This window comes from Betta splendens, chromosome 14 (assembly GCF_900634795.4).
Source record: "Betta splendens chromosome 14, fBetSpl5.4, whole genome shotgun sequence".
NCBI classification, from domain to species: domain Eukaryota; kingdom Metazoa; phylum Chordata; class Actinopteri; order Anabantiformes; family Osphronemidae; genus Betta; species Betta splendens.
The window spans coordinates 3,802,097-3,819,596 of record NC_040894.2 but is presented as its reverse complement, the minus strand read 5'-3'; the positions used below and the strand labels follow the sequence as shown (position 1 = coordinate 3,819,596).

General features: G+C 49.3%; 3 protein-coding genes across 7 annotated transcripts in view; 1 reads left to right on the top strand and 2 right to left on the bottom strand.

Annotated features, from left to right (window-relative positions):
* LOC114869146 (fibroblast growth factor 13-like) overlaps positions 1–10,113 on the bottom strand; it is an 11,415-nt gene extending 1,302 nt beyond the window's left edge. The window contains exons 1-4 of one of the 3 annotated variants that reach the window (XM_029173061.3): positions 9,423–10,113; positions 2,509–2,619; positions 1,166–1,269; positions 1–56 (exon numbers count right to left, since the gene is read on the bottom strand). The exon at positions 1–56 is cut by the window's left edge and continues 143 nt beyond it. In XM_029173061.3, coding sequence (XP_029028894.1) covers positions 1–56; positions 1,166–1,269; positions 2,509–2,619; positions 9,423–9,471 — 320 coding nt within the window. In that variant the 5' untranslated portion in view covers positions 9,472–10,113. Of the gene's footprint in view, positions 57–1,165; positions 1,270–2,508; positions 2,620–2,928; positions 3,069–3,098; positions 3,930–9,422 lie in introns of those variants that run through there. The other 2 variants (XM_029173060.3, XM_055514596.1) reach the window with 2 other exon arrangements.
* A 262-nt stretch (positions 10,114–10,375) lies between these two features.
* f9b (coagulation factor IXb) lies at positions 10,376–14,847 on the top strand. The gene is made up of 8 exons (XM_029173059.3): positions 10,376–12,436; positions 12,599–12,768; positions 12,862–12,886; positions 12,976–13,089; positions 13,178–13,309; positions 13,430–13,848; positions 13,981–14,131; positions 14,211–14,847. Exons 1-8 carry the CDS (start codon positions 12,352–12,354, stop codon positions 14,768–14,770), a joined length of 1,656 nt encoding a protein of 551 aa, XP_029028892.1. The 5' UTR covers positions 10,376–12,351; the 3' UTR covers positions 14,771–14,847.
* Positions 14,848–14,955: 108 nt separating this feature from the next.
* The window catches only part of LOC114869144 (proto-oncogene DBL), a 9,870-nt gene continuing 7,325 nt past the window's right edge, over positions 14,956–17,500 (bottom strand). For 2 of the 3 annotated variants that reach the window (XM_055514587.1, XM_029173055.3), the window contains exons 22-26: positions 17,409–17,454; positions 16,727–16,899; positions 16,529–16,641; positions 16,328–16,440; positions 14,956–16,246 (exon numbers count right to left, since the gene is read on the bottom strand). In XM_055514587.1, coding sequence (XP_055370562.1) covers positions 16,165–16,246; positions 16,328–16,440; positions 16,529–16,641; positions 16,727–16,899; positions 17,409–17,454 — 527 coding nt within the window. In that variant the 3' untranslated portion in view covers positions 14,956–16,164. The remainder of the gene's footprint in view (positions 16,247–16,327; positions 16,441–16,528; positions 16,642–16,726; positions 16,900–17,408; positions 17,455–17,500) is intronic. The other variant, XM_029173058.3, reaches the window with a different exon arrangement.

The window sequence follows — 17,500 nt, the reverse complement described above, 5'->3', positions numbered from 1 at the left end:
ACGTAGTAGTTCTCAAACACAGACTCCTTGAATTTGCACTCCGACGTGAACTGTTCCTGTGTAGCAGGAAATGAAACGACGTTGTGAAGATGAGATCAGTTTAAACGTGAGTCCGAACGGGTCGGAGGGCTGAGGGGCTGAGGGGAGGAGGGGGTGAGATTGCAACGCAACTCTGCCAAAGTGTTCAGTCATTCCTTCATGTTGCCGTCAGAGCGCTCATCCATCAGCTCGACGGCTCTTTGATTCATTATCTCAGCCAGGCTGTAGAACAAACTGCACCAACTTAGGACAGCTGACATTTGCATTTTCTTATTCCTGCATCGCCATAGCAACCGGCTACTCCCTTGAATACCAACCAGCCCACTGAGAGAAGGATGGTGCCCAGGTTGCCGAGGGAAACGGAACGATACAGAGTGTGTTTCATGAGTTTATCATGTATGAATTTTAATTTGTGTGTGTGTGTGTGTGTGTGTGTGTGTGTGTGTGTGTGTGTGTGAGAAAGACATGGTCCAGTGGTTTATTAAGGACAGAAAATCACATGTGGGCAAGCTTGGATAATCTGTCCTGTGGTTTAATTCCACATTTAATATTAGGTGAAGATGAAACGGTGATATCTGAGTTTTGATTAAAGCCAACGCTTGCAGGACTGAAGGTGATGGAGCGGATATGGAGGCGGCCTACGTGTCTGCACAGGCGTAGCCGCGTGGCTGTTATTGCCCTAGGGCGTGGGGCATCATTTCCTCTTTGTTAGTTTTCATCCTTTCGGCCTCGCAGCCTCGTTTAGATTCCTGCAAGCGAACGGTATTTCTGTTGATGCTTTTCTGTTATTGCATCTGCACCTCCCACCATCGCTGCTGAAGCCTCAAAGCGAGGCACTTAATGCAATGCAATGCAATGCACTGCAGCCCGAATGCCTCATGCCCAGCTTAAAAAAAGAGCAGGATGTATCAAGACTTTGCCTTGTGTAAATAGACAAGAATAATCTTTCTATCAAAGGCCGACTGACGGCAGGAGGATCAATTCTGAAATGACACAGTATCATTAAAAAGATAAGGAAGGCTGAAACACAATAACACCGTGTGTGTGTGTGTGTGTGTGTGTGTGTGTGTGTGTGTGTGTGTGTGTGTGTGTGTGTGTGTGTGTGTGTGTGTGTGTGGTGACCTACAGAGGTGTAGAGAAATCCTTCGTTGTTCATGGCCAGGTACAGTTTGGTCTGGACGCCCTGGATGGCCACCACACGCAGCCCCACCGGGATCAGGTTGAACACGGCTGCATGTGCACAGACAGCAAACAAATGAACAGTCACGGAGGCAAAGCACAGAGGAAAAATCCTCATCAATATCAATTTGGCGTCTGGTGCCTTGACACCTCCACTTTGCCAAAGAGAAGCTATTTTACAAGGTCAGTGAAGCGCTACGGCTGTGGAATTACACTCCTGATTTAGCTCCCGCTGTTAAACATGGAATGAAAAGTAAAAATGCAGGACGGCACGCGGCGAAGCGGCGAACGGCTGCTAAATACTGAAAATCAATTCTGATTTTGCATCTACCTATAAATTGACTAAATATTTATATTTAGCCAAGATGTGTGAAACAAAGCTCATCAAAAAGACATTTCCATTTTAAAATGGGTACAAATATAAACACAAGCTACTTCAAGTGGCACTATTGATTAAAAACACAAATTTTGTGGACAGAAATGTTTACATTCAAAATAAAAGAAAATAAAAATATTCACTAGTGATATTCAGTACAATGAGAGATTAATGGAGTCATTTAAGTCAGATATACATAAACGGCACTAACAGTATCAGCATCTACACTGAATTAACGTGAGACTTGCTTTGTGCGATAAAATAAATGCTTTTGTTTCTATAGTCACACATTCAACTACCATGTTGTTTGTGACTTTCTCAATGCAAAGCGCCGTCAGTGGAGCGCGGCCCTCGTTGCCTCGCACTAATCAGCCGAGTTCCTGCCCAACGAGTGGTCGTGTGCAGATGTGGAGCCCGCGGATCGTGCATCCGAACCGCGCTCGCGCGTCAGCGTGATGCATGCGCCATGTAATGGTCTCATTAAGGAGCGCGCTGCCTCAGCCACGTCCGCCCCTTCGCACACAACAGTTGGTGGCCGGAGACGCCGCGGAGATGAATGTGCGATCCTGGCAACAGCTGCTGCGCGGGCAGGAGAGCGATGGCTGTCTGGAGCCCGACGGCAGAATTGAATTAGCCGTATCAATCACACACCCCGGTGTGGACGCGCGCGTGAGGAGAGACGGGGCTGCGCTGAGAGGGGATTTATTCACTGGTCGGATCGGCCTATTTTAGGCCGCAGTGAATAGCGTGACCTGTGAAAACGCTTCTCAAATGCCATCATTTCCCTGCTTTCTGTGGGTTTGGACTGAAGGTCAGGTAAACACATATTTCAGGTTTCCACCTGTTCCCTGGGTGCATTTTCTCATACTTTCTGACATTTTAAAGCCTCTATGAATAATTAAGAAAATACACACCGTAGGTGCTGTCTTCATCCTTGGTGCCGTCAATGGTGCCATCAGGCTGCATCTGGAGCTGGAAGCCCTGGCGACTGGAGAGTCTGGTCACTATGCCCTTTAACTGGGGCTCTGGGGGGAAGGAGGATTAAATGCATTAATTCTTAATTATTGTCACGTGATTGCACATCTCAAGTCCATTAAAACCAGTGTCAGAAGAGCCAATGCTGGTATATGACTATATATATGACTGGGCCTTCAGGGCTCAGTATTGATCCGTGACCCCTGTACACACCGGCACACACAGAAATCTATTGAGCACCTGACAGCAAGAACAGCTAAGGTTTAAATTATGACTCTGTTTTTCTGAGGTCTCCATCCGCTACAGCGGGCGCTGTTACGCTGCCACAACACTGGCTGTGGAACAATAAAGTTATTTACATGTGATGTGGTGTCATGCAGCAGGAACGACTCCTCAGAGGAGACTGTCCAGATGGTGATGGATGATGGAGTGGTGGAGCGCCAGCCTCAGCGGGGAGAGGAAATGGGGTTTGTTGGTGGGGATGATGGTGATGATGATGGTGAAGGTGGTGCAGCCCCCGCCCTCAGACCTGGCGGCCGCCTTCTCTTCCGTTTCTTCCGCGATCCAAACAATTTCACGCGCGAGAACACGTTGAGCTTGCTCGGCTTGTCGTTTGCGCCCTTGCTGTTGCTCGGGCTGCTGCTGCCGCGGCACGCGTTCGCCTTCTCGCGCTCGCGCGCCTGCCGCTTCTGGCGGATCAGAGAGCTGGCGATAGCCGCGGCCCGGGACATGTTCCCGCGGTGGAGAGAGACGAGGCCGTGCGTCCCGGTTCGAGGGCAGGGTTCGGAGCTGAGGCGGAGGGGGTGCGCGGGGCTCGCGGCGGGGGTCTACACCACCCACGGCTCAGTTCGCATCGCACGCCGGCAGCTGCACGCTCTCAAATGTCCGTGATTTCCAAAGGCGTCCCGAATCCTCCATCTGCGCGTCCCGGCGCGTCATGAGGGCGCAAAACAAACCGGGTTGAGTGCCAGTGCGCGTGCATTGACGACGCAGCCTCACCCCCGGGGGTCTGAGCGGCCAAAGCCGTCTGAATCCGCCCTAAGGTGATTCTTCTGTGTCCCCGGAGAGCGCACTGGAAGCAGAGGTTGCTGGGAGATCCAGTGCGGGTCCCGGAGGCGAGTCCGCGGGTGCTGGTGCGTCCGACGCCGGGCTCGCTGTTCCCGATCACTGCAGCTGCCGCGTCCTCCTCCGCCGCTGCTCTGCACGCGCCGCTCCGCTTCCCGACGCCGTCCGTGACAGAAATGCAGCAACCGGAGTGTTTGTCAATGAAACGTCGCGGCGCTGGTTTAGTGGGGAAGGGATCATGATGCAGCCGTGCCGTTCATAAAACTGCTGCAGCCCTGCCCGCCCCCGGGTAGACGAGGGGGGTGGTGTGTGTGTGTGTGTGTGTGTGTGTGTGGGGGGGGGGGTTGTGTATGTGTTTCTGTAAGAGTGAGGGGAGCCTTGGCATCTGTTTTAATCCTAAACCACACGTGGCATAATACATGTTACACTAAATACTCATGTGTGATAAAGAGAGAGAAAGAGTGGGGAGGGGGATGCAGTGGAGTGGGGGGGGGGGGGGGGGGGGGGGGGGGTTAATACAGGAGGAGGAGTGAGGAGAATGAGAGGCGGAAACAGGAGTGAGACAGGAGACAGACAGGTGAATGAATGAGAGGAGGAATAATGGGAAAGTCTGCGGAGGGGAGAAAATTAGATATCAGGGGTGTGATGGGGGAGGGGGTGGGAAGACGGAGAGGCCTGTTAAAAAAAACAATCACACAATGTGAAAAATGATGAAAGAAAAACAACAGGACAATCTGAAAAGAGTGATGGATGTTTAGAGCGTGCGTGAAAGAGGCAGTGGCTCCAGAGAATATTATGGAGAGACGGAAAGGAAATAGAGGGAATAAGTGAAGCAAGAGCCCTGGAAAAGAGGTGATTTTGTGTGATGGAGCGAGAAAGTGGAGAAAGAGAGCGAGAACGGGAGAAAGGAGGGGCTCGGATCTTATTTTTGGTGCAGAGGTCCACCACTGCTGAAAAGAGGAGGCGACTCAGAGACGGAGCACTTGGGCCGAGTCGAGCCGAGCCGTTTCCTGGATGCTCCCTTACGTTAGAGCCAGAGCAGGGACGCGCGTGCAGCCGCTGCCGTTCGCTTCGTGCACGTCGTCTGACCACAGGCAGCTACAGGAAGACGGAGCTCACAGCTGTCAGCGCCAGATACAGCTGCGACAGCGCATGGCAACTGTAGCTCCGGAGAGAGAGAGGGGGGGGGGGGCAGAGAGAGGGGGGGTGAGAGAGAGAGAGAGACAGAGAGAGACAGAGAGAGAGAGAGAGAGAGAGACAGAGAGAGAGAGAGACAGAGAGAGAGAGAGGGGGGGGGGGCAGGGGGGGGGCGAGACAGACAGAGAGAGAGAGAGAGAGAGACAGGGGGGGGGGGAGACAGAGAGAGCGAGCGAGAGCTAGAGAGAGAGAGGGGGGAGAGAGAGAGAGAGACAGAGAGGGGGGGGGGAGCGAGACAGAATGAAAAAAAGAGCTAGAGAGAGGGAGAGAGAGAGAGGGAGAGAGAGAGGGAGAGAGGTGGACGAAGAGCAGACTCACAGCTCAGGTCGACCTGTGGCACCTGCAGCCGGACGCCAGGCGAAGAAAGGGCTGTCGGGCTAAAAAAATCGATGGCCGAGAGGATGTGGTGAGCAGTAAATTACATGACAGAAGAGGAGGCCCAGCGTGAGAAGAAGTCAGAGGGGGAGAAAGTGGCAGATTGTGGACACAACAAACTGTGGTGAAGATCTGGGCACTGAAACGGAGGACTTTCTCCTTGACTGAAGGTTGGAGTCACAGGCCTTAGGTAAGACCACCAAACACAGCACCTTAGATGATCCTGTACGTTCCATCCCACAGAAAGTCAACACTTCAGGCAGTGGGGACATTTCATAACTAATGTGTGATGTCATCTAAACATAGAACCAGTGTAATAAAACGGCCGAGAGCCTGGTTTAGTCCTTCATCTCTTATTGATGAGGTCTCTGCTTGAAGCTCACACCACGTGTTCCCTCTAAAAGCCAAGCCACACAAAACCAGTTCCAGCGAAATGGAACGCAGCGACACGAGTCAGGTGGTAAACAGGACCAAGTCACTAACGCAGCCTCAGCCCTTCACATCGAATCACCACCACAACAAACAAGGCTTCAGTGTGTGTGATCGACACCAAAACCACGGCTTTACGAGAATTATCTGATGAGCGAAGTTGTGCAGCGCCCCCTGCAGACATTAAACAACACAGCACGAAAAGACAGGATTAAAAACCCTCTCAGTTCATTAAAGTATATGTCAATTATCACTAGCATCAACATGCAGCGACTCGTAATAACTAAACAACTAAACAACCAGTGCACAACGGTGATGTCGGAATCTAAATGAAAGCACCATGAAACACACTCAGTCCAGCTTTAGCTCAGATTAAATAGTAAATTTTTCCCTGCCAGTCGAGCACACAGCGATGGAGCCTGCAACAAGTCAGACTTTTCTATTTGCAGTGCAAATGAAGTGAAGGTCTGGGAGTTTAGGTTGTAAAGCTGTGCTCAGCAGAAGGGCGCGCCGGGCGGTGCTTTCAGCACCACGGAGAGCGCCTGGAGATCGCGCTAGACCCATGAAATGAACAAAGTGACGATGAAATAAAATGGGAAATAAAATGACCTGAGATTTTCTTTACTTCTAGTCTTCGAGCAGCAGTCTGTCCCTAAAGGCTCAGCCGAAAAATTCAATTCTTTGGAGAATTCAAGGAAATGACTGATTTGTTGGAACCACCCGAGCCATGGTTTGGACCCGGTCCTACCTGAGGTCGATCGGCGGAGAGGAAAAGTCATGCTGCGCCCTCGGAGCTCCGGAGCCGTGTGCTCATGACTGTTCGCGCTTCCTGTTGTGAGCTGCCCCACGAAAAGAGGAGGAATTTCCGAAGTTCAAACCAGAGAAGTCTCCACGGCATTGGATCCATTAAGGCCGCGCACATGGCGTTGACGGGAGATCATTACAGAACATTAGAGGCCATTAAGCCGTTGGAACCGGTCATTAATGATTCATCTCGAGGCCCCGCTGATCTGGCACAATAAGGGAGTGAGGGAGCCAACAGGCCCAAAACCAAGGACCTATCGAGCAAGCAGTGTTGTTTTTAGAGGGAAACAGAACAGAGACTCTGCACTGACCTCCTACTGAACTTCATACTTCTACTCAATGCTTTACCTTGAAAAGTATTTTAGCTCTGCACATGAAGAGTCCTCTCTTCAGCAATAAGCAGTATGGGGTTGTTTGCAATAAGGTCGAATACTGTAAGTGTCCACACAACCCTAAGTCATTCAAACCTCGGCACAACCAAGAAACCAAGGGGTCCATGAGTCTGCCTAAAATAAAAAAGCTACTAAAAATAAACACACTCATCCTGTAAATCCAAATGTTGATATAAACCCCAAAAAGCTTGATTTAAATCCCTCACAGGCTACAACTCTGTACTCTGCAGCAAAGTGGGCTGATTTCAGTGCACCATCACAGCACATTACAGTACCATCAATCAGAGTGCTGTCAGTCCCCATCACACAGGCGCTACGCATCAACCCATTATTCTGTAATATCAGCCCATTATATTGCTGTGCTGTTATAGTACTTCCTGTGGAGCAGCCTGTTAAAACACACAAGCAGCCATATTAACGAGATGAGACAGAAAGTGGTAAATTGCAGTGTGTCTGCGTTGCTGCAGCGCAGGAGCGGCAGCAGCTATAAAAAGTTGTTCCAGGCCGAACAACACGCTCGCTCAGCAACTTTAAAAATACGGCTAAAGGGAAATTCATTCAAGTTAAGTGAGGAAAGTAAAGCAGCAAACGCGGTCATCCAGGAGAAGCCCCCGCTGCACATCTCAGACTCAGAGAACAGATGCCAGCAGGTGTGTAAAGGATTCTGGTCCAAAACCATCGGCAGGTTGGCATTTACCACATGCTCTGCACTTGCTTTGTCTTTAACGATTTCACTCCTCACTCCTCTGCCAGTGATTTACGTTACCGACCACTAGATGGCGCCACACTACCAGATATGACTGTTAGAACGTCGACTGTTTACACGCTCCACATCTTCCAAGTCACCACTTTAACTAGTGATTAGAGTAATATCAGCTGTTAACAGACAGCTGCACACACCTACAGCTGGCTCCACATCAGCCTCGAGTCAACGTAATGATACAGATATGATACAATGAAATCGGGTTTAAGTTACAGTTGAAAACTTTTTAAATCCTCCCAAACGAAACAACAGATGCGGAAAGTGCAGTCAAATACCACACGCTGAGCACATCACTGCTACCATCAGTGGAAAGTAAGGTGCAGCTCAGTAATAGAGGACTGTGTGACACGCGATGTAATGCACAACCAGGGTTAATTATGGTTCCTAATTATGCTGCAGCCACACACACAGACACACGCAAGCATGAATGTAATCATAATCCTCAGGTCGCTACAAGAACAAGGTGTTAATGAGTTCTCGCTCCTCCCAAACATAATCCTTGAGACCACCATTATTATAGAGCAGTGCAGGGAAAAGCTCAACCCCGCGCCTCCGTTTGCCTCCGAGAAAGAGACAATGTTCAACAGAAAGTAAAAGACTCGTTTTAGGGGTTTTGCTTTCGTGTTTTTAAAATAATTAAAGTGTTGTCTTGAATGCTGCATCTTCGCGTGGTTTGTTATTGCTTCTGTCAGCTGGTAGAACAGAAGTTGAATTCATTACCATGAACAAACCGTTCTGGTCCTGCGGTGATTAGACGCTCTTATAAATGACTCTGTTCGCTTTATTGCTTGGTTTCATTGCCTCTTCTGTTTATTAGCGCTTCCTTTGTATCTCTAAAAAGAGCTGTGCGGGTAAAAGCTAATATAAATAGGGTTTATTTAGACAGTAGGGTTCAGATGAACATTTTGTTGCTATAGCAACCATGACCCGCTGACCAATCTTTTTACTGATTTGCAACTGCTAATTGTATTTTAACCTGGTTCATCTGGACCGAAGGTCCCACTGAACAGTTATTGAACCAAGGGAAGAAGACGATCGCTGCTCTGTAACAGCAGTGAGGTCATTAATCACACATTTCCCCTAACAAAGTCTTTATATTGATGCTCAATGGGGTTTTCTCCAGAATAAGTTTATGGATCACTTAAAATACGTCAAATTTAAACAATTATTGTTTAAAAAATACAAATATTATTTAGAATGAATTTACACAAACTCGCCAATAAATTCTTATCTTTAACACTGCTCAATGCGATACTTCTGAAATAACTCTCTACTGACAGAGCCCAGTTTTCATTGTGACCAGTAATTAGTCCAGTGTTTCTGGGCCTCATTTCATTGCGGCTCTCAGCTTTTTATGAATGAGTGGAGGTCTCCAGTACACGCACACGCACAGCTGGACGAGCACCTCAGCCTGCGGGCAACTCCCTTTCTGTCTCCATGGCAATGATAGTTTCCCAGTTTCCATTGCGGTAAATCGCGCGTCGATTTTATTGCTGTGCGCGTGAATTTTGCGTGTGCGCGCTGTTGAAATGACACCAGAAACCCTTATGTGGGTGAATAATAATAGGTTGAGAAGATCGAGAAAATCTGGATGCTTTATCTCATAAATAATGTTCAGACCCGTGCAGGGAATACGAGGCTCCTCCTCCGTGTGTAACAAAGCTGCAATACCTGCACACAGTAAATACCACATAAACCGTCCGCTCCAGTCTGACTTCTTTACACGTGGACGCAGAGGAAAGTGAGCGGCTTCTCCAGACGTCGCCTCTTTCGTGTTTGTAATAAAGGAAAGCGCGTGGACGTCGTCGCCTGACGCGTGTTCGCTCACCTTTGGAGGCATGGTCTTTGTCGTCTTTGCCTTTCGCTTTCCCGCTCATGGAGCACCTGCTGCCGCTGCTGCCGACACCTAAACTTCAGTGGACTGATGCGGGATCAGGGCTTTACTTTTCCATCCTTCCCACTCGTGCGTCTCCTCTCCACTCGCGGCAGTGGCAGTCCCACTCTCGCCCTTGTCCCCTCTCTCTCTCTCTCTCTCTCTCTCTCTCTCTCTCTCTCTGCCTGCCAGGAGCGCTCCCACACTGTACGTGCTCGCGCAAAAACGCGCACAAAGGAAAAAAAAATAGAGATAGACTAACATGAAAATAAAATAAAATATTTATCATTCACTTAAGCCAACAAGTTCTCAGTCATTACCTGCTTTACTTAAGATACACACTAAAGATTAATACATAGTGTATTTCTCCACAGACGGTAAAACATCTGAAAAGGGTCACTTATAAAGTCCCAGGACGAGTAGTTGACTTCCTGCTGAATGAGGAAAAAAGCACAAAACAGGTGTGAAGAAATTTCTGCAACCTGGCAGATTCTTTCCTAGTTGCAGATTCTCCATCTACATATATGAACTCTATGCAGCCCATAAATCAGGCGCTTTATTGGGGGGTCCTGTGCGCAGGTCTGATGTCTTCCTGGAACTAAAGTCCCCGCGTTCCCAGGGTTCTCTGCGGCCGATGACTGCAGATCACCGTGCAAACTCAGCACTCTAACGACGCTAATGTGTCAGCTTATTGATCACTGAATCAATGGAGACTGGACCCTTTTGAATGGGATGAGGGCATGTTTTAAACCCTCACAGTGGACTTGCTCTTCCTTCTGCCTGCGGCGCTGTTTGCTTCAAGTCCTTCTGATGAGCTCAGTGCGAAGAAGTTGGGTCAGAGGTAATTATAGTTCCTGCCGTTAACCTACATGACGCAGCTACATGGTGCAGCAGCAGTGATCCGCTAGCAGCCCCAGATTTGTTGATTTCTGCGTCTGACTGTGAGCTGTAGGATATTTACTGCGAGGCTGTTACAGCCGGTGCTTCAGCAAACACAGTCAAGATGCCTGTGGATCCAGAGAGCTGCTTCCTCTGCATATCATATCAGAGCAGCAGTGACTTCTATCCTCACGCACTGTAGATGTTTAACTAGATGATTCTCTGTATTTAGATATATGCAGTGTTGTGTATACAGAAAAACCAGCAAACCTACATCTGTTAATCTTCCCCATCATCACTGAACCTGCCTTGTGTGACAAGTTGGTGTAAGTCTTGTATAACAGGTCAGTGACGTCAGGTTGTAATCGCTTTTTCACTCGGCCACTAAATGAGCCAACAGACCAAAGCACAGCTGGCACCAGGCCACAGCCTCCCAGGAGGATTACTGATCTGGGACCAGCTGCTCCATTGGAACAAAAAGTGCCACATGAACATACTGTGATAAGAACATCTCACTGTGGCCGGTCTACAGCATCTTCATATCATATTCACTTGTACTGTAGCTGTTAAGAATCGTCTAAAGTTGTTAATCCTCTTTGAGATAATCAAATCAATTACAGATAAGAAGCGTGTGGAGACACATTTAATTAAACCGCCCTGAAAACATGTCGTTAGCGACAGAGCTTTCTTTGCGGTACATGTGAAAGGCCTGACGTGTTGCACTGAAGCTAATTTAGTAGAAACTGACAGACTCCGCCGACCTCATGCGTCGTAAAGCTGTAGGCTCATATGAGGGAGGAGAGAGGACATGTGTATATTGACTGACGACAGGACCTAGTGAGTCTTCATCGCTGCGTCAACAGCAATTACATCCACGACCAAAGGGAGTCGTTTTAATTAGACGCTCGTGAATCTGACTTAATGAAACAGTACAAAAGACGTCAAAGTCAGGTAAAAGTGAATCAATGTAAATGACACAAATAAAAACAGCCACATATTAATTAATCAAAGCAAGTGTTTAGGTCATTAATCATGCTGAACGCTATGACACACACTGAGCAGAGCACAGCAGGACCAGTCACATGACAGTCCCGCCTGCTTGGCCTTCTGTGCACAGGCTCCCACCAACACGTGTTGGGAAGTCCGTCTCAGCATTTACACGTTTCCTGTCCTTTCGTTCCCCACAGTGGGTAAATCAGGTGAGTAGAAAGTAGAAAGAGAAGTAAGAAAGATCGGTTCGGTGGCTGCCAAAGAGCTGCTGGCCCGGGGCCCGCTGACCTGGCTGGGGGCACAGTGTTTAGTCCACTCCCACGGCCTGTGGGACTCGTACAGTGATCACACAGCCTTCAATACTTCACCTCACGCGTTTTCTACTTCACCGGGTAAAGTGCAGCATCAGCGGACGAGGATTACGCACGTAAAACCTGAGAGACCGCTGCAGCAGAGGCAGATTTGTCTGTAGCAGTTTAAGGTTTTTATCCCAGTGGTACAAAAGTAAACAAGACAAAACCTTTGAGCTGCTCATACATAAAAAATCAGACTTTTGATTTCCAAAAGCAGGAAAATGCTCTTTATTCGTGCTTCCATGTGCGTGTCAGCGTGTGTTTGAGCTTCTCACATAGGCTGCAAAAAAGCCGCTTATCAGACAAGAGTCATCAAGATAAACAACATGATTCACAGCTGGCAACGTCAACAAACACACACACTGACGTCCAGAAACGCGGATTGGCCTCATGAGCAGCTGATGTTTGCTGCTCAGAGTGAGCGTGAGATAATGGAATGAGATCCTCTGCCTTGAAGAATCTGGCAAATGCGTTCTGTCTCGCTCACAGACGTGAACAAACACACGCACACACACACACACACACACACACACACACACACTCTGTGGCCTTAGTGTGAGTGGGTGAGTAAACAGTGGGCAGCTGTACTTTGGAGCGGTGGATTTGACAGCAGAGTGAAGTCAGACTCTGTCAGAAACAGAAGGACAACTCGTAACAAGAAGATGGCGAGCGTTAGCCTCCTGGTCGTGCTGGCTGCTTTACTGCTGGAGGCGAGCGGAAGGGCAGTGGACCTCACCAGGAAAACAGGTAATCGACGGGTTTGGTGTGATGGCACTTTTTTTAGCTCTCCAGCTTGTTTGAATCGTTTTCCAGAGAGGTACAGTAATAATCAATAATGTCGAGGTGCAGGCTAAAATGTCCGTAGTCATGGTTACCGCTGACGCTCCTAAACCGCTCCACTCTTTTCAGAAGCTGTGTTTGTGTCGCAGCAGGCGGCCGACGCCGTGCTGCGACGCCAGCGCAGGTTCAACAGCGGCCACTTGGAGGAAATTCAAAGAGGCAACCTGGAGCGGGAATGTAAGGAAGAGACCTGCACGCCGGAGGAGGCCAGGGAGGTCTTTGAGAACCACGGGGAATTCGTAGGTGCCGCACAAACACAAACACTGTACAAGTGAAGCCTTAATGCGCTGGAGGCTGAGATGAGGGATGTCTCACGGGCGTTTGTCTTGCAGATGAAATTCTGGGCCAGCTACGTCGGTGAGACAAATGAAAAATAGGTCCCCGCTGTTCCCCAAAGTTTCAATGCCACGACTACTTAGACCTAAAGTCCTTGTACTTGTGTGCAGACGGGAACCAGTGTGAGTCCGCTCCCTGCCAGAACGACGGTACGTGTGAAGACGGAATGAGCACCTACGTCTGCTGGTGCAAACCCAACTTTGGCGGCAAGAACTGTGAGATTGGTGAGTGTTTGGAATCCCACGCAAGGACCGTTTGTTTGTTTTTTGTTGTTGCTAGCGAAGCATTCTGTTGTTCCCGTTGTGGTCGCAGAGGTGGACAAGCAGTGTCTCACCAACAACGGCGGGTGTTCCCACTTCTGCCGCATGCAGAAGGAGCGACCTGTGTGTCAGTGTGCGGCTGGTTACAAACTGGGGCCAAACAAGAAAAGCTGCGAGCCAACAGGTAAGAAACAGCACTGGCATCATGAATGACCCCTGACCTCTGACCCCTGAACTTCAAGTCCTAATGGTTTAAAAGTTGCTGTGTGAGCTGCAGAAAGAATCTCTGCTGTTTTGGCCACAGGCCCGTTCAGCTGTGGCCTCGTGGAGCTGACCTCCACCTCCAACACCAGGTCCATCGTCAATCCACGATCCTCAAACTCAACGCACTACCCTAAAAGCAAGTCCAATTCCAGCAACACTCTGGAGGACGGCTTCTACGATGACAACATAACAGACATATACGATTACTACGAGTTCGCTCAGGCTGATCCGGCGCCGCCCAACGCCTCTGCGGTTCACAAACGCTCGCCCAGGTCAGATTCAGGCTCCCACGCTCTGAAGAACAGCAGCGAGACAAGCAACGCCACAGGGACGGAGGACAAGAAGGATCCGAGCTTCTGGGCTTTCTTTCCCACGATCCCCACAATAACAGAAAAAGACAACACGGACCAGAGGATTGTGGGAGGGGATGCTGCCTCATCTGGAGAGATACCGTGGCAGGTACTGTTGAGGGACAGAGGAGGTTGTGATTCATGAAGTCAGACAAGTGTTTCCATTCACACACAGCATTGTGGGGTATGTAGGCTGACTTGTATATAGGAAATACTGTGTTTGTGTCCCCCCTGTCTGCAGGTGACTCTCATGGCCTATTCAGCCAACTATGGGAAAGTCATGCACTTCTGTGGAGGATCTCTGCTCAGTGAACTATGGGTCATCACTGCTGCCCACTGCCTATTTAGACAAAATAAACGTATCTCAAATACAGACTTCTTCGTCAGATTAGGTAAGAAAATGAATCCTATGTACAACATTTGCTCCATTAGTAAAAGGCAGCGTTTCTTCACTTGAGTCTTTGTGTCCAGGTGAACTTGACCTCAATGAGGAAGAGGGTCCAGAGCGAGACTACCTGGTAGAACAGCTTCACATCCACCGTAGCTACAATTACATGAAGTCGCAGTACAACCACGACATCGCCCTGCTGAAGCTCGCCAACCCAGTGGAGCTGTCCCACCACCGGCGCCCCATCTGCCTGGGCCCCTCCCAGTTCACGGAGCGCGTACTCATGCAGTCCAGCAGCTCCCTGGTGAGCGGCTGGGGAGCCCTCAAGTTTCACGGCCTCAAGGCCACCAAGCTCCAGAAGCTGGCCATGCCCTTCGTGGACCGCAAAACGTGCAAGGAGAGCAGCCGCGACCACGTCACCCGCTTCATGTTCTGCGCCGGCTTCCCGAGCGGAGACAAGGATTCGTGCGAGGGCGACAGCGGCGGGCCGCACGCCACCAATTACAAAGGGACCTGGTTTCTCACGGGGATCGTGAGCTGGGGGGAGGAGTGTGCCCGCGAAGGGAAGTACGGCATCTACACCCAGATCTCCAAGTACTACGCGTGGATCAGCAACACGACCAAGATTCACGTCGCCAACTGACTGAGTAAACTGAGAATTGTGTTGTTCAGCAGTTTTGATATTGTAAAATTCCAATAAAATGCATCTCAGTGTTTGAAGCTCGGCTTGGCCAGGCCACACCCCTCATTCATCATCCACTCCCACTTCCTGCTTCTTCCCTCCACTGAATTAAATTAGGAAGTGAGTCAGTGAATCAGTCAAGTCAGTGAAGGTCGAAGAATCCTGTGCTTTTATTTGGGAAAATAATCCTGTGCGATATAATACAAGCTTTCACAATGATTCCAAATATTAAAGAAGTGCAAAGAAGCAGCAAACACCAGTTACAGATATTGTGGAAAAGATGAGTCTTATTGATCTATAGTCACTGCCAATCACGCTAATGTTACAGTAGCTAGTGGACATCACTGTATACACTGAGCTTATAGTTCAGTAGAGCCACACAGCTGTTTGGGATCAACAGATGCTGCTGTATTGTAGGTACCAAGCGGCCCAAATGAGCGTCTCAGAACCAAAGCTGTTCACTGTTTAATACTGTACATCAACCCCCAAAACAGGTCGACACACACCAGTGGCAGTGTTTTTATAACCACCCACACATGAAATTTTAGCACTGTAGTTCAGCTAGCAATATAATGTAAGTTCGAGACTACTTTAATTAACTAGCTACCACCCAACACCGAGTACAGTTTCCCTGTTGGTGCAAAAGATCAAAGAAAGGCAGAAAAAAGCAGCGGACGCATGCTGGGATTTGTCTAAGCAGCGATCATCATGGCAGCAGCAAAAGTAAAGAATAAACAGGCAAACCAGTCACGTCACCTTAGAAATATGTGCAAAGCTCTCTAGAGCGGCTGTGCGACAACAATCGTCAGTCTCCCTGCGCTGCACCCCGCTGCCATCAGCTGTGATGCATCTGGTCATGGAGGGGAAACGGCACACGGTGCAGCTACGTCACATCAGGGGCAGTGTTACTGTACGACGGAGGAGCCGGGAGGATTAGCTGAGCGCTTTGGCACATGAACAGAAATGATACAAAGGTTCATAAGAAATTAGAAGCCAGAAAACCTGAAGTCTGCGTTCAATGTGCCGCTGTTCAACATCCTGAGTCCAGATCTACTGAATCAATGCTTGAAAGAAATACAAACACATGGCAACATGGCTCCAGTATTGTGAGGTTCCTTGGTGTGCTTTGCTCTGTCTCAGTCCCTGAGATGAGGAGCATCCCAGTGAGTAGCAGAGTAAAGCATGTGGCTGATGATTCGCTCCAGTCTTGACAGAGTTCTGGCCTTGAAGCTGGTGGACGTACAGTCGTACTGCATGTGTGTGGAAACGTACAGTATTTACAGACAGTAGGAGAATGAGGCAAACAAGGAAGAAGGAGAACTCAGGTGCCGTGTGTCCTGTGCTGTGATTGGCTGTCAGCACGTCTCCCCCAGGATCCTGTGAAGGTCTTCAGGCAGGACCCGTCCCTCCTCCCCGCGACTTACGTTCCTCACCGTCCTGCAGTCACACCAAATGTTAGAGTCTGAACGTTAAACCGTTGGCTTTATCTCCGGCGGATGTGGCCGACATCAACATTACCACATTCCAGATGGGTCCTCGTGAAGCAGCTGGATGACGTCGCCACAGTTGAAAATGACGTCGTCGCTGCTGGCCATGCTGCTTTCCACCATGACTCTGTACCTGCCGGCCACCTGGAGCAGCCCAACCATCAGTTAACAACATCTGACCAACATGAGGCTCCTCCTGCAGCTTATGCGTGGGTTAATTAAGGCATCTCACCAGTGGTCCAGGCTGATCGTCCTCGTCTGAGTCAGATATGTTGGAAAGGTCTGTAGCACCCCAGTCTTCTAGGCCTTCGCAAATCGCCACTGAGTGGGCCGGATCGGGCCAACCTGCAGCGAGCAGAACGCATGACGTTCACCCAGGGGGTCTGAGGAAGCCTTGCAAACTTGCTTGTGTGTGCGCTTCGTGACTCACTGCGGCGGGGCGACTGAACCACGGGGTCTGAGTGGGCGGGGCTGCTGTGAACGGACCCCTCCCCCCGCGGCCGGTGGGAGTGGCTTGTTGCCGTGGAGCTGTGAGGAACAGGGAGACACGCTGAGCAGCCTCCCACCGACGCTCCGCCCCACGACACACACACCTCTGATGCACTAAACAGCATCACCATGGAAACGAGGCACGACCACGACGAACAAACAAACGAACAACAACAACAACCACGGTGTCACAAAACGGGGCTCGTACATCCAGTCTCTGTCAAGTAACATTCCATGTAACTGACCATCACATATATCCCAGCGTCTGATTTCACAACGTGTTTGAGTTTGAGTTCAGTTCAATCAGAGGTCGCTGCAATATATGGAAATATATACACACATGCACCATTTATGGCAACAAAGCACACAAACATATGTAATAACATAATATATGAGTTGTTAAGCTGCAAGATTTCTGCTTCATATTTACTCTGCCCTACTTAATCTCTGCTCTGATCTCTGTTCAAGCAGTATAGTGAGATGATGACTGTTCTCAGCCATGACCTGCAGCTCCTTAACCCATTACCCTCAAGGTGAATGGCTGCTGAAATACAGATGCGGCATGAATCATCATGCACATGTCTAATCAGCTGACACGGAGCATCGATCATGCAGAGAATCACCTGTCGGAGATGAGGCTGTCTGAGTGAGGAAGAGGAGGAGTTTCACCTGAGGAAGAGGTGAAGGTTTAGGACCTTGAAGCTTAGAACAGACA